At 43.5% G+C, this 14,608-nt stretch overlaps 2 protein-coding genes across 4 annotated transcripts; both read right to left on the bottom strand.

Moving 5' to 3' along the window:
* Positions 1–287: 287 nt before the first annotated feature.
* Positions 288–3,602, bottom strand: LOC124683755. The gene is made up of 4 exons (XM_047218207.1): positions 3,523–3,602; positions 3,221–3,438; positions 2,336–2,598; positions 288–2,192 (listed from the first exon to the last, which is right to left on the bottom strand). The coding sequence occupies exons 1-4, from the start codon at positions 3,549–3,551 to the stop codon at positions 2,022–2,024; spliced, it is 681 nt and encodes a 226-aa protein (XP_047074163.1). The 5' UTR covers positions 3,552–3,602; the 3' UTR covers positions 288–2,021.
* Positions 3,603–5,739: 2,137 nt separating this feature from the next.
* LOC124694535 (histone deacetylase 1) lies at positions 5,740–14,206 on the bottom strand. Of its 3 annotated transcripts, none has more exons than XM_047227514.1 (7): positions 13,617–14,206; positions 13,088–13,528; positions 10,309–10,539; positions 8,629–8,720; positions 8,481–8,544; positions 6,359–6,442; positions 5,740–6,212 (listed from the first exon to the last, which is right to left on the bottom strand). In XM_047227514.1, exons 1-7 carry the CDS (start codon positions 14,154–14,156, stop codon positions 6,105–6,107), a joined length of 1,560 nt encoding a protein of 519 aa, XP_047083470.1. In that variant the 5' UTR covers positions 14,157–14,206; the 3' UTR covers positions 5,740–6,104. The 3 variants fall into 3 exon arrangements, with proteins under 3 accessions (XP_047083470.1, XP_047083477.1, XP_047083480.1); XM_047227521.1 differs by having other exon boundaries at positions 6,359–6,439; XM_047227524.1 differs by lacking the exons at positions 5,740–6,212; positions 6,359–6,442; positions 8,481–8,544; positions 8,629–8,720 and adding an exon at positions 9,867–9,978.
* Between the last annotated feature and the right edge of the window lie 402 nt (positions 14,207–14,608).

Here is a 14,608-nt window from a genome sequence, read left to right as displayed (position 1 = left end):
AATCGTATCTAGGAACCTAATCACTACTACTAGTCGAATGTGTCACAGCAACTCTGTGTTGCCTACGTATCTGCCAGTGCTTATATTAAGTGTTTCCCCGTGTTTAGGAAGTACAGCCTGCCTGCGTGCAAGGCCAAGCCCAGCTAGTTAAGCATTATGTGTCAAAACCATGATTATCAGGGCTACCAACATATGTACTCTGTGTAACTTCTGGTCAAAATGAACCACGATGGATCAGATCAAGTGCCACGCATGATGACTGCACCTTTATTTTCTGTCAAAAATTTTCCGCATTGGATTATTACATGTCTCCACACTTTTGTTCATCATCAATTTTACTGCCGTGTACTTACATGAAGCCTAAGCTGCTCCCCTAAGTCTACTGCTTAGTTAAACTGGACCATACAGCTGCCCTAACTTCCCATTAAAGGCGCCGCGCGCGCATGGCACACACGCGGCAACACAGCTCCGCAGGGACAAAAGGGATCTACCACGCCAAGCCCACACCATTTCGGCTCCACAGACGAGCTTCCAAAATGCTGAGCAACTTCCCCATTCCTCACCTGGTTCCATACAAACCCCTGATTTCAGGACTGTCAATCTACTGCAGTAGCTGCATCTTCAGCTCCGCGCAAGTCGAGGTACTCACATCTTTCACTCACGTTTTTTCGTTAACATTTGATCCTGGTTATTCCCCCTGCGTATCCTATTGAAAATCTACCCCTGACCTCTGACTCATCCATGCCCGATAGGCAATGTCGGACGACTCGGAAGCCTGTCCGGACCACCCCTGAGCGATGGCAACAAGGACAAGGCTGAAAACCGAGATAGGCAATTCACCTCCAGGATCTCTGTCAAGCATGTAGTCGAAATCATCGAAGGCTTCACTGAATTCAAGCGGTGGCTCGTTCAAGAAATTGGCTTCGGCGGCATACTCAAGATCCCCATGATACAGAAGATCAGCCTCAAGTTTAGCTCCTGGATAATGTCTAAGGTGATCGTTCATCGCCGTCAGATTTGCATCAATGAAAAGAAAACACTCAGGTTCTGGGCTGAAGACATGCACAAGGTGTTTGGCATCCCATTTGGCAACCGGGACGTCAAAGGCAGGGACAGCAACATCACAGGCGAATCCATTGATTTCATAAAGTCAATGCTCGGCATGAACCTGGCTGGATCACACAGCCTCAGAGCAGCTGAGGAATTCCTCGGGAGGGACATTAAGGAAGAGTCAAGCAAGCTTGAAAAGGATTGCTTCCAGATTGCATTTGTCATTTTTGTAATAGGCCATCTGCTAGCTCCTTCCACAAAATACGATTACTGTGCAATTGATTTCTGGGGTGCAGTCGCAAACACTGAAAATATCACACAGTTCAACTGGTGTGAGTACGCAATGCAGGCCCTCCTCGATGGGGTGTCAAAATTTCAGAAAGACATGAAGACTGAAAGCACCACCATTAACATTTTGGATGCCATTTGTTCTTCCAGGTGATATATCTGAACCCAGTACCACTTACAGCTATATGCATCTGTTATTCCACAATATGCTAACGCCTACAAACTATCGATCAATTCACCAGATTTTCATGTTGGACAATCTCGACCTTGGTCTGTTCACAACCAAGCATGAGTGCATGACGTCCTCCCGCGAATCACTGCTTTTGATCATGCTAAACTCCGAACAATGACCACAATGGCATCAGACATAGGGAAGACATCGCCATCATATGCAGCTGCTCCAGTGAGTCCCTTGTTTTTACAGGACTAACCACTCCTCCAGCACAAATTAATTTTACTTCACCGTTTTTTCCCAGCTGAGGCATGCATCGTGTGTCTGCTATACAAGATCGAATTTCCCAGACGAGGCCGATGTTCGGCACGAGGCACAGCTCCCCACCTGGAACGCAGACATTACCGCTCGCACGGACACACCGACTGGTCAGGACCACACCCATGCACCCGTTCTCCGGCAGGGCCTGTCTTCTGTCCCGCAGCCACAAAATTCACCAACATATTCACTGTTACTTGGTGCCAACGACTTCTACAAATTCACCGCACGTCTCCGTCAGCACATGGTTGTGAGTCACCCTATGCTCAGTAATGTACCAACCATTGTCAGCAGATCTCAGCAGGCGAATCATAGCAGGGCATTCACAGCGGCAAGACCTTGTATTTTCACCGGTAGGCTTCCTCTGAAATGAAGGAACACCATGTTTTCATTCATCAAAGACCATGGCATCCAACTGAATAATTCATGCTACAACTTCCATACAGAGCACAACGGGGATCCCCACACAAAATGACATTTCTACGGGTGATTAGTCAACAAACTCACCGAGCAACCGCAGACAATCTCTTGCATGCATTTCGTCTTCTCCGAATTTAACCGGCTCTTCCCATATCTTATCCCAAAGCCATGCTCACATGAATGCAAATTATAGAAATCGTATGCCTCATTTATAGAGTCAAATGTTGTGCCGAGGCATGGGTCTATGACCTCGTCCCAGCTTCTCTGTGAAACACCTAACTGATTTCTCCAGCGCACTCTGCTGATCAGCGCAATGTGTTCTATCGGGAGGTGCGCGGCCGACACGAACCCTGCAACATAAAAAAGGCTAGACATTCTTAGCTTTTCGATGCAATCTTTCGGCGCAAAAATCTCAGCAAAAAAAAAAAAATCGTGCTTCGATCTCGCTACCATGCCATATACGAACCAGCCACGAACCAAAAAAAAAATCGAAACAGATAGGTAGCCAGATTGACCATACAAAAGATATGCACATAATTTCCATTCTAGAACTACCAGAAATATCAGTTTTGGCAGTTGATGTATCGCTGTCTCGCTGAGACAACAATATCACTAAGCAAAAGCTACATCCTGACATACACTCCAGAAGTCATGCACAGCTGTATCTTTTTATATCAACAATCACAGAAATTCATATCGACATTTTCTATCAGTAAGCAAGGTAGGACAAATCACAAAAATAGTGAGGCGCAAAGGCGTTTTGGACTGCCAAACTGGGTGAATACATACTCCACAGACAGGAATCCAGGACGACATTTTCTATCAGCAAGCAAGCTACACTTTTTTTATGCAGTCATCAAATTCAAGTGAGAGGTACCATTTGTAGCAGCTAGCTGTCTTCTCATTTCACAACCAACCCATGAGATTTGTGCTGCACGGTACAGTCAGGACTCAGGACATTCGGGCAATTACCTCTTCGTCCACCCAGCAGACTGGGGATTGTCGATACCGGTTGACTGCGCGGAATCAGGGCCATCGCGCTGCCGACATCTCCGACACTAGCTCCGTCTGCGAGATCCCCGATCACCGATGCACCGGCCGCCGCGGGGCCAGCGTAGCTGCTGGCAGAGTCGTCCCCATGCAAGCTCAAGACGGCTACCTCCGCTGGGCATGCAGCATAGATTGGTAGACTGCGGGTCAAAATTCGCCCCCTGGTTAGACTCAGATAAGTATGCACCTACCACTGAAACAAAATGGGGGAAAAACCAGCATACCTGCTCACCGGATCCAGAGGGAAATCCATCGCTATCTTTTTCCCCCGTTCGAAGATAGATTCGAAGGTGGGCTTGTTGGTTCTCCGGCTGACAACGAGAGCGATACGGATGGGGGAGCGATGCGCACGCCGCCACAAATAAAAGGAGGCGACTGCGACGCTGAGGTGCCCTAGGGGGGAGGGTGCCTGCCCTAGGCTGGTCAGTCACTTTCTACGAGGCTGCCCGAGGGGAGGGTAGACGCCGATGCAGAGCCAACCCCGCCGCCCGGTCGGCGCTCGCGTCTCGTAGAATCGACCGGCCGCCGCTCGCGAAGAAGAAACAGGGGTGGGGGAAGGACTTTCTGGAACGGTCGGGGAACAAACATCCACTTTAAACCCCCACCGGTTACCTGGATCATGGTTCTTCACGGTTTGATCGCCATGTACCACTGGTCCATTACAAACTGCGCATCAACGCCCGTCTCCGTACTCTCTGCCCCACTTCATTTAATGCCCCTCGTATTTCCTCAGTACACGCATTTCTCGTGCACTGTATTTGCAGACGAGGCCCACGTATCACGAATCTCAGCGCACTGAATAGCGGTCCAGATACCAGGATCATCTTACCATGTTACTTCCCTATGTTACTACCTCCATAGTGGATAGTTACTTATATGTGGTATCATGCATGCTATATTTATTAGATTGTAGACTCATCTTATCTTGAGAAATATGATGTTATGGTAACATAGCTAGTTACCACCTCACTCTCTTTCTTCATTTATTATCATGTCATGTCACCAAAATGCTTTGGGATGTGTGATGTTACTAGCTATGTTACTCCAGTAGTCTAAATCTACAAATTTTTCTGTCCGATCAATGTATCTAGCTTCGGAGCTGACCTAGGTTAAATAGTTAGACATGAGGCTTTGGTTTGTTCGTGTCCCTCTAAGACTAGCCACAATGGGAGTATCATAAGTAGTATCATGCATGCCATGTTGGCAAAAATCTGATGTGGCACACCAATTAATGAGGTGAGAGATGGGAATGGTATCATAATATGATACGGTATCATAGTACGTAAAACTAGAAAACTTAATGTCAAACACATCTTGTACACCAATTTGCATTGAGATTCTATAAAACATTAAATATGATGATATTATGATACTCCCTCTGTTCCTTTCTATAGTGCCTATTGTTTTTTGGCACGGAAATTAGCGCGAGCCATTTTTTCACACAAAACCCCCTAACGATATCACAGGCAAAATAGGAAACTGAAAACAGATCTCAGAAATACATGACCAGATCGGTTTCCAGATTTTCTGGACTTGACCTGATCGGTGGAAGGGGTTCTTTGCAAAAAAAAACATAGCTTTACTCTTATATTCTAAAACAAATGCTAAAAAACAATAGGCATTATAGAAAAGAACGGAGGAAGTACTATCTTATGATACTATGCATTATGGGGGTAGTATCATAAACTAGTATCATGTGCATGATACTAGTGTATGATACTTCCCACTGTGACTAGTCTAAAAATTAAGATTTTTATGTGGTTAACAACTCATGGTAGTATTCTTACCAAGGATATTTTGCTTCATAGGGGCTGGAAGGGTAAAGATGCTAGTTGTATTTTCTGTGATTGCAGCGAAACTATTGATCATTTATTTTTTGGTTGTGCTGTGGCGAGAGTAGTGTTCCCAGTACTTTATTCGCAAAAAAAAAAATTGTTCCTAGTACTTTCTCTGGAATTGGTCCTTGGATTTGGAGATTTCCTTGTAGAGTTAGGAATAGCGGCTTTAATCTGGACTATTTGGAATACTTGAAATAGTATTGTCTTTGATAAAGCTTTTCCTAGCTGTCCTAGTAATATGGTTGCTGAAGTGTGGATGACTCATTGGGACTGTTTGCAGAAACCAAGCTGCCGCTAGGCTAAGTTTCCTAGTGTTGCTCTATAGTTCTTGGCTTGTAATAGCAGCAGTAAAAAGGATTCTGGGTTTGTACGTTTTCAGTGCTGGTTCTTAAAGAAGTTGAAGACTTGAGGTAGAGGTTGTGCAAGTAGCGAGAAGGCAGCAAACATGAACCTGGATTTCATCGTTAAATGAAATTGGCAGCCTGGTCTCCTCAATTCAGAAAAAAAAGGAAATGGCAAGAAACTGGTTCAGTCAAAACCCTCGCTAACAATATTCTAATACAATATTTTCAATCAACCATACTACCGATGTGAAAACATAGATAAGAAAAGACATCAGCTCAAACCAAAACTAAGCCTTCGCCTAGCTATACATTTGCGCCAGAATGTGATATTCCACAACAACTGGCTAATGGGAGCAGAATGTAATGCACAACCTACATCAGTTCCTCTAGAGAAACTGAATTTAAATCAATGCTACAATGGCAATCAACTATCATATGTGTCCAAATCACAAATATAGTGGGCAAAACACCACCAGTTCCCAAGGCAGGCATCTTTGATTCAGGTTTAAATAACTGGTGCAGCAGATTGTTTGAACTCTGCTTCAGCTTTCAGACTGTCCTTGTTTGTCCAATGAAGTCAATGGGCTACACAGACGGCATCAATTGGGAAGTTAAGACAGACGATCATGGTTTCTGATGCATTGCTGGTTGTTCCTGTACTTTGTTTGATCTCTCTGGTTCAGCCATGACTGTACCTGGTTCATCTATGGCCATCGAACTTGCATCAATTGGCTACAGATGACAATCACCACAAGAAAAAATCCAGTGTGGTTAGAGTATGGTCTAGGGACATGCACAAATGTGGTCACACCATGTGCAATGTGCATGTCTATTTGAGTTCTTCTAATACTAAGGTCACATAACAGAAGAAAACTTACAGAGGCCTGTTTCGAGGAGGCAACTCCATCAGCTACAGATTCTGTGCCTCTCACTTGTTCCACATCTATTCCATTTCCATCCTGCTGCGCACCAATAAAAAATTTATTACAAACAACAAATTATAAAGCATCTACAAAAGTTGTGTAAATTAATTATGTGAATGATGCTCTTTTACAATTGGGCCAACAATAGCCATATAAACATTAGAAACTTAATGTTATGAAATAATGTTGATCCAAGTTATGCCAGGGTCCACATAACGCCATAGGTCCAAGCATAAGTCTGACACGAAATGTGGAATCAGCAGGAAAGCATGTGGCAAACGCTTAGTGGTAAGCCTCTATTTCCTTATGTTAGGATTTGATATGTTTCCTTGTAAATAATGATTGGAACTCTTAAAGACAGACTTAATATCTGACCCTTTTTCTATGTTGCTTTGTTTGCTTACCTCCTAGTTCTATTAATCAAGCAGAACGTATTAAAATGTACACATGATATATTGCTGTTCCTAGTTCACTGCCAGTGCCAATAGAGCAGAACCTACTAACTCCCTCCCTTCGCTCCAATTTTATTTGATCTCCTACACCAAAACCTCTTTTGGCGCCACCGGCACCCTATACACATGACAGAAAGGTGCCAAGGTTCTGGACCTCGTCCTCTTGCCGATCACCAGTACAACATGAGATCACAAGGTTAAGGCAGTAAGGTGAGGCTCCAAATCCCACTTGAACTACTAAGCGCATAAGGTAAAGCTGCGCTTTCGACAGTCTAAGAACAGAGCAATCAGCACAAATACTCCAAGATAAACTAAAAAAATATTTAGAGGCAGTCAATTTTCATACAGCACACAAGTGCCCATGGCCCAAAAGCCCATCTAATAATGTATCCACTCCTCACATTACCTAACTAACAACCCTCCCTTCTCCCTCACCACAGCAGACACAGCCCTCTGTTCTTCCTCGCCACAGCAGCACAGTGAATCGAGTAAGGCCTCGTTTGGAAACAGTGATTTTTTGTGTTTCAGAGTGTATAATCCAACGTGTTTTGGGTGAATACCCTTTCATCACCCGATCCCCTTCTCTCACCCCAGAAACGCGAGTGTAAGAAACGCGCCATGTGCCTCGCGTCTGAAAATCTGTCAACCCGACGAGTTTCTGTAGTTTTACTCGGCCTTACACGACCAAAAACCAGACTACCAAACGGGCTAAAGAGTGTATTTTCGGGTAATGGATTGGGCTGGTAAAATACACCTGTATCCACTTAGAAACCAGCCTGCCAAACAAGGCCTAAGGGATGCTACGGGGGAAGCTGGAAACAGAGGAATGCTCGCTGGAGTGTAGGGAGGCAGCAAGCTTGCCATTCCCAAGCTCAGGAGGCGCCACAGCAACGACCAATGATGCAGCAATGACAAGGTGGCTGCAGAGACCGCTGCCGCTGGCGTACACTTCTCTGTGGGACATATGCTAAATGGCTAAGGCGAGGGCTGCGGCTTACCATCCTATGGCACCTTAGTGTTCAAGCAACGCCTTAAAAACCAAGCCTGAGATCCAACCCCACAAGCCCAAAACCCCGCAGTACATGAAACTATACAATTGCAAATTTGCAATACTAGCGTAACTAGGCACTGTAAGCAATATACAATCACGATATTATCAGGTCTAATTCACTTAAACTGTTTTAATTTTTAATGTTTAGTTTGTCATATTAGAAAACTTCATAAGATTCAGAAGTGCCCCACGCAACCAAGATTAAAATTCCAAATGCTGGGCAATGCATCAACTCTCCATGAACTTCTTTTACAGCCCCCAAATATATATTACTCCGTAACATGTTTCTGGAAAAAGGCATAATATATGTCCATTTGGCAGGAGATAGACAGCAATTTGTACATAAACCCTTTCTATTTATTTATCAGCCTAATGCAGTAAGAGCCTCTCAACCTTTCATAATGTTTGCCGGTTAAGACAATAACGATAAACTGCAGCATTCATTATATGCAATACACATTGCTACAGTACTTAGTTGTCTGCAAAGCATACATTATATACCAAGACAATCACAACTTTATGCATATACCATTAAATCTATAATATGAGTTAAAGTAGAAGTAAAATACAATACCTGATCTGTCGCCTTGGTTTCAGCAGATTCTCTCTTAACTCTCATGCTCTGAATACTGCTCTTCCTACATGAAAAAATGACAGATCAGAACACATGGTGTTGCTAAAAATAATGAACAAAATGATTAAGAACCAAATGAAAAGAACACCTTTCAGAGTCCTCCAGAGGCTTGGCATGATCCATTTCCATATCAGAATCAGCATGATGCCTTTCATCAGGATTCTCTAGATCTTCATCTTGCTGTACCCAACATAAAAGCAACTTAGCCAATATATGATGAATGCTAGCCATGCTGCTTCCAAAACTACAGCTACAGTTAATGAGCATTAGTGAACACATCTAGAGCTAATACCAAAATATCAGTATGTTGCGTGATGACACATAGCTCATGAGTTCCATGTTAGCAAGACAAATACAATAGTCCCTAACAATGAACCCATGGTCTTTAGCAGAACCCAACAGGAAGTGAACATAAGAAAAACAATCACACAGACATCTGACGAGTTCGCGAGCTTTGAGGCTTATCAACTGGATAATAGCAGACAATTGATTCATGTATTATTTAAATAATACACATCCAATTTGATAAATTCTGAAGTTAATTTAAACTTTATAGACATAATTCGCAGTGATAGTACACAATATACATGGTGATTATAGAGCAAGCTGTGCAAAGAGTATCCGTACTGATAACACCTATGAACTATGAAGCATTAGTTGGCTGCATGAAATGGGCAGAGGACTTTCTTCCAGATTTAATCAAATGGGTAGATTTTTTGCTCCCAGCACCAAAGACACATAACATACACAGCAAAATGAAGAAAATGAGTAAATTAGGCAAAGACTACTGCAAATTGCTACTATCAGTGTTATTCATACAGGCCAGACTGTGAATGCATAAGTAGGGCACGGATTGGCATGGTCGCATGGACATGGTATTTTAGCAGTTTTCTAACATAAAAAGGCCATCTACTAGCCTTTACTTATATTTTCAAGAAAGAAGTCCACTGAAGCACCTCAAAGAATTGGAGATGCTCAAATAACCTATTTATAATTATTATCTAACCTAGCCCCAAAACTATTGGTGACAGGTGGTTGATCAATCCACCCCCATCCTAGTCAACATAACCACAGCCGTCACTAGACCACCTCAGGACACCACAGCCTGAGCCACAAGCTGTCACCACAGCTCGCTGTTGCTGGAGTTCTAACACCGACCTGCTTTGGCATGTCGGGCCACCACTCAGGCTGTTGCCGGACACGCTTCTGATACACCGTGCAGGGATCCCAAAGGCCCAAACATAGGTTCATGTTTGCGGAGAAGGTGTTTGCGGGATGCATTTCCTTCCGCTGATTCGTTCATAAAATGTCTCATGAAATGTTTACTTTTCTTCAGGAATGATTGATTGGACTGCTCTAGTTGGGATGTTCCATGCCATCTGAGGTGGCTTCCACATGTGCAAAACCAAGTATAAGTCTACCATAATGGCAATACCACCTACAAAAACCACTGTCGGGGTGAAATGATCCGAAATAGGATGTTTAGGGAGTTAAATGAGATGAAAATAGTTTAGAGGTTAGTTGAGCCTAGCCAATAGTTTAAGGGGTGTAAGTGATGTTTTCCCCTTGTATTTATGGGAATGACATCTGTGGTCATTGCAATACTGGAAACTTAGCGCTTTAGTAGAAATGCAGAACCAAAGTCAGTATTCATCCTCCACACAAATGGTCCATGTTGTTCAGAATAACTAGATCAATGGTGTGAAAGCCTTTTATTAATTTAGCTGATATATGCTAAAGTGGGGGAAATAAATGCTGGAAAGATTACCTCAGGTTGCTCGGCCTCAGGAGGTCGCTCTTGAAACTGAACACTAGGAGCATGTCGGAGTTTTGTAAGATTATCGAGAAGTCTTGATCTTATTTCATCCAATTGCCTGTGTGTGTTTTTGTTCTCCATGTTACTTGGTGCAACATGAAGAGTATAATCTGGACCAAAATACTCATAATACTCATTTAGCGGCATCTTGTCAGCAAGCTCATGACCAAGTGCCACTCCTGTCTGCACAAATGGCGAAAAGGAACATCAGTAATTGAATTGGTGAAAACTGAAAAGGCATGTAGAAAAGGCAATAAAATCCCCCGAAGACTTCAAATACCTCTCTGTTAATGATAATTTACATACTATGTTCTAAATTTTGTGGTAAAAAATAAAATGAACTGTACAATCAACAGATAGATAAGTGAAATACGGAAGGATTTAACCTTTGAAGAAATACGTGTTATATGTTTCATGCAGTACAAAAAATAGGAACATATTTATCATTGAACAGTAAATAACCTTGTGTGATTGTGTCAAATTGAGTTACAAGCATTATTTTCAACTAAGGAATAACTAAATCAATACAAGACTAAATATAGTCCAGTGGTTGAGAATGGCACATACTCTAAGGTCTACAAAAAAAATCATGATTCCATCCAATCCTTCTGCCCTGTTCTTTTCATCCAAAAATATTTATTGTGCACCTTATGTCTGCACTATGTTATTATTTTGTCCCAAAATATATCTTTTATATACTATTTATATAAATGAATTTCGTTTGTCTTAATTCTATCAAGCCCTGTCATTAGTTGTGTAGTATATCCGGCCACTGGCATGCTAAACTCTCGGCTCTAACACCTGCAGTCTACAGAACTTGAGAAAATAGTAGCCACTAATGTTGTATAATTTTAAGTAAAAAATATTGTGGCTCCGTAGCAACATATACGGAAAAATATGACAGAAACTATGTGACTTAACTTTGCAATACATTTTAATGAATTTCAGTATCTTATTTAAGTATTTCATTGGAATAGCATGGTTTAGTTTTAAACAGACAGTATTTTATGAAGCAGAATATTGAGGAACCTAAACAACGACAGCCGACAGGGCCATTGTAGCGCACAGTTTAGGGCATGTGCCACAATTGTAGCGAGACACAGTTTTATTGGCAGCCAAATTTGTCACCACGTGTGGCAAAAGTTGGCTACCAAATAAGTCTATGACAGGTACGATAAAACCCTAAGAAAGTGTGGGTCACCATAACTGTGGCTGCAAACCTGCAACTAAACACTTGCCTGCCTAACTTTTGACAAGATGTCACTACAAACCTACCAATTAAAAATGTGTTCTACGAAAAGAAACTGTAATCCAAAACCAAGAAACACCATTACGTGCAGGATTAGGGTGGTGTGGCGACAAAATGGAGAATGTGTGATAGCTACAAAGCAGCGATGTCCTAACAATATCTTGAGGCGGAAACATATTGGAATGCTTTAGGCCCTGTTTTGAAGAGGAGTATCTTTTTTTGGTAACTTTGCTATTTAGTTCAAATTTGACATAAATACCAAAACCTTTTAGCGAAATACCCATTTTTCTTAAAAGCTCCTTATGGATTTTAAACAGAGGTGTATAACCCATGAGCCGGAAAGCAGAGACCTATATCTTATACTCATATGTACTGTAATAAGGCTTTATGGGAAACACACGACATTTCTTAGCATAGCAACAATTGTTAAAAATATCCGCATGTGGACAAAATAACGGCATGCTTTTCTTTGCACTAGTTGCATATAGAAGAGAAGTAGATTTGCATAACATGACAGTTTCCACATAAGTAATCATAAATGCCAAATCACTTTGCCAAGCCTGTGTGTCCGTGTTGAATCAAGTGCAGTGCACGCATAGTATTTGTGCTACAGAGGATGCTAGAACTTTCTTATTTTACACAACCAGATGCTAGTAAAGCTACAACCAATTAGCATGCATCTTTCTACTGTGCAACAGTATGTTCAGTAAGCGAAACAACACAGTGCTACTGTAGCATATAACTGAAACATGGAACCGATCAAAATCATGTCACGTGAAAAGAAGGTACGATGCAAAACCAAGAAAAAATATTAGGTGCAGAGGGTGGTTGGTGACAACATGAACAATGAGTGCTACCTATGCCCTAACAATTTCTTGAGACAAAAACATGATGGAATGCTTTATGGGTTTTAAACACAGGCATAAAACTCATTAAGTTGATATTCTTGTCGTTTTACTAAAACAAAGACCTACAGCATAATGACACATGTACTGTGTAGAACCTTTTATGGATATGACTATGTAAAGCGACAAAAGATATCTATTAGCATATCAACAGTTGTCAGGGATATGCTTGTGGAAAATGAATTTGAAACTGTGTGTCATGGTGGATACACATGGTGCCAATCCCAATATTTCACAACCTTCAGGTTGTTTTCATGTGGTTTCGGGGCACAGTAGCATCCCAAGCCATGGGAGCAGTAGTAGCATATGTAGAAGAGAAATTTGTAAAACATGATATCCTCATAATTTAGTCATGAATGTCAAGTCACTTTGGCCAATCGGTCTCTCCACAATAAATCATATACATGTTTAGGTGTTGGTGCTGCAGAATAACGTTCTTATTTCCCACAACGGACATTTCAAACGCAATTATTAATTAGAAAAAAGTCATCCGAATAGGTATAATAATGATGCATAACAGAAGTGGAAAGGCTCTAGAAAATGTAACTCTGCATGAAATTTCCCTATTATATATTACCTCATAGCACCAACATCTCGCAACGTTTCTGATGGTATACCCGCCGCCGCCAAGCAGCAGCACGGGGACATTGAAGGACCTCATGAATCTCACGCACTCCGCGTGCCCCTTGATGGATAGGTTGAAGCAGCCCAACCTGTCACCCGACAAGGAGTCCGCGCCGCACTGGAGCACCACGGCGCCAGGGCGGAAAATCTCCATAACCTTGGCCATGATCGGCTTGAACAACGATTGGTAGCTCTCGTCATCGATCCCGTCGTCCAACGGGACATTCAGGGAGTAGTACTTCCCCTTGGAGTGGCCAACATCACGAATGTCTCCGGTCCCCGGGAAATAATCCCCAAACTTGTGGAACGAGACCGTCATCACCCTGTCCGTGGTGTAGAACGCCTCCTCCACGCCGTCCCCGTGGTGGATATCGATATCCACATAGAGAACGCGCTGCGAATGTAAAAATCAAGAGAATGTAATTTTGCAAAATTGAGGGGTGATAGATGAGATGAGATGGCAGGGCAGGGCGGATAGATACCTGGTGGTATTTGAGGAGCTCGAGGATGGCGAGTACGATGTCGTTGACGTAGCAGAATCCTGACGCCTCGCACTTCTTGGCGTGGTGCAGGCCGCCGGCCCAGTTGATGGCGATGTCGTGTCCGTGGTTGAGCTTGACGGCGCCGCCGACGGAGCCGCCGGCGTAGGTCTGGCAGAAGGTGTAGAGGCCGTCGAAGACGGGGCAGTCCTCGCCGACGTTGAAGCGCTTGAGGGCGCGGATCTGGTCCTGCTGCGTCTCGGGGGTGACAGAGCGGAGGAAGGAGACGTAGTCGTCGGCGTGGAAGCGGCAGAGGTCGCGGTCGCGGGCGGGGTGCGGCTTGAGGACCTGCATCTGGTCGAGGAGGCCGTAGTGGGCGAGCAGGGCGTGAGTCATGCGGATGCGGTGCGGCTTCATCGGGTGGCCCTGCCCGTAGTAGTAGTTGCCCACCTCCGCGTCGTAGAAGTAGCAGACGCGGCGCTTGGAGCCGTCCGTGCCGGTGGTGGGGAGCGAGTTGCCGCCGCCGCCGGCGGAGATGTCCATGGCGGCGCGCCGGCTCTCCCTGTGTTTTGTGTGTGTGTTTCTGGGTTTCGGCTCTCGGCGGCGTTTGAGTGAGGAGGTGAGGGCGATGAGGGAAATTGGGGAGGGCCGGGGAAGGCGCTACAAGAGGAGAGGAGAAAGCTTTTCGATTTGGGGTATTCTGCGGCCTCTACGGACCGTTGGATTCGGGGTGTGATGTCATGGTAAAAAGTTCTTTAATCCTTTACTAGGTATGGATCTTGAGATCTTGCTTTGCCATATTGGTTTTGTAACTTTTTTTGTGGTTGCCGCGAGGAGGATTATCCTCACAGATGCTATGTCATCGACAATGGTGATTCATACTCTCGGTTCTTCATCGACATCAACAAAGCTAATCGGTTGTTATTCTCTGATATACTGGTGTTGATACTCTTGCTGATGTTGAATAAATGCATTACGGATCAAATTAAAATTAT

The sequence above is a fragment of the Lolium rigidum genome, chromosome 1, assembly GCF_022539505.1.
Source record: "Lolium rigidum isolate FL_2022 chromosome 1, APGP_CSIRO_Lrig_0.1, whole genome shotgun sequence".
Taxonomy (NCBI): domain Eukaryota; kingdom Viridiplantae; phylum Streptophyta; class Magnoliopsida; order Poales; family Poaceae; genus Lolium; species Lolium rigidum.
Note: the sequence above shows the minus strand (reverse complement) of the source record. Positions and strands in the feature narration are given on the sequence as shown.

Excerpts from the sequence above, each read along its gene's own strand:
- LOC124683755 (XM_047218207.1), bottom strand. The coding sequence starts at position 3,551 with ATGGATTTCCCTCTGGATCCGGTGAGCAG. Across the intron at positions 3,439-3,522 it reads CCTCTGGATCCGGTGAGCAG|TCTACCAATCTATGCTGCAT; the intron begins GTATGCTGGTTT and ends TTTGACCCGCAG. Across the intron at positions 2,193-2,335 it reads AGATTGTCTGCGGTTGCTCG|AGGAAGCCTACCGGTGAAAA; the intron begins GTGAGTTTGTTG and ends CCTTCATTTCAG.
- LOC124694535 (XM_047227514.1), bottom strand. The coding sequence starts at position 14,156 with ATGGACATCTCCGCCGGCGGCGGCGGCAACTCGCTCCCCACCACCGGC. Across the intron at positions 13,529-13,616 it reads AGCTCCTCAAATACCACCAG|CGCGTTCTCTATGTGGATAT; the intron begins GTATCTATCCGC and ends TTACATTCGCAG. Across the intron at positions 10,540-13,087 it reads CGAGATGTTGGTGCTATGAG|ACAGGAGTGGCACTTGGTCA; the intron begins GTAATATATAAT and ends CCATTTGTGCAG.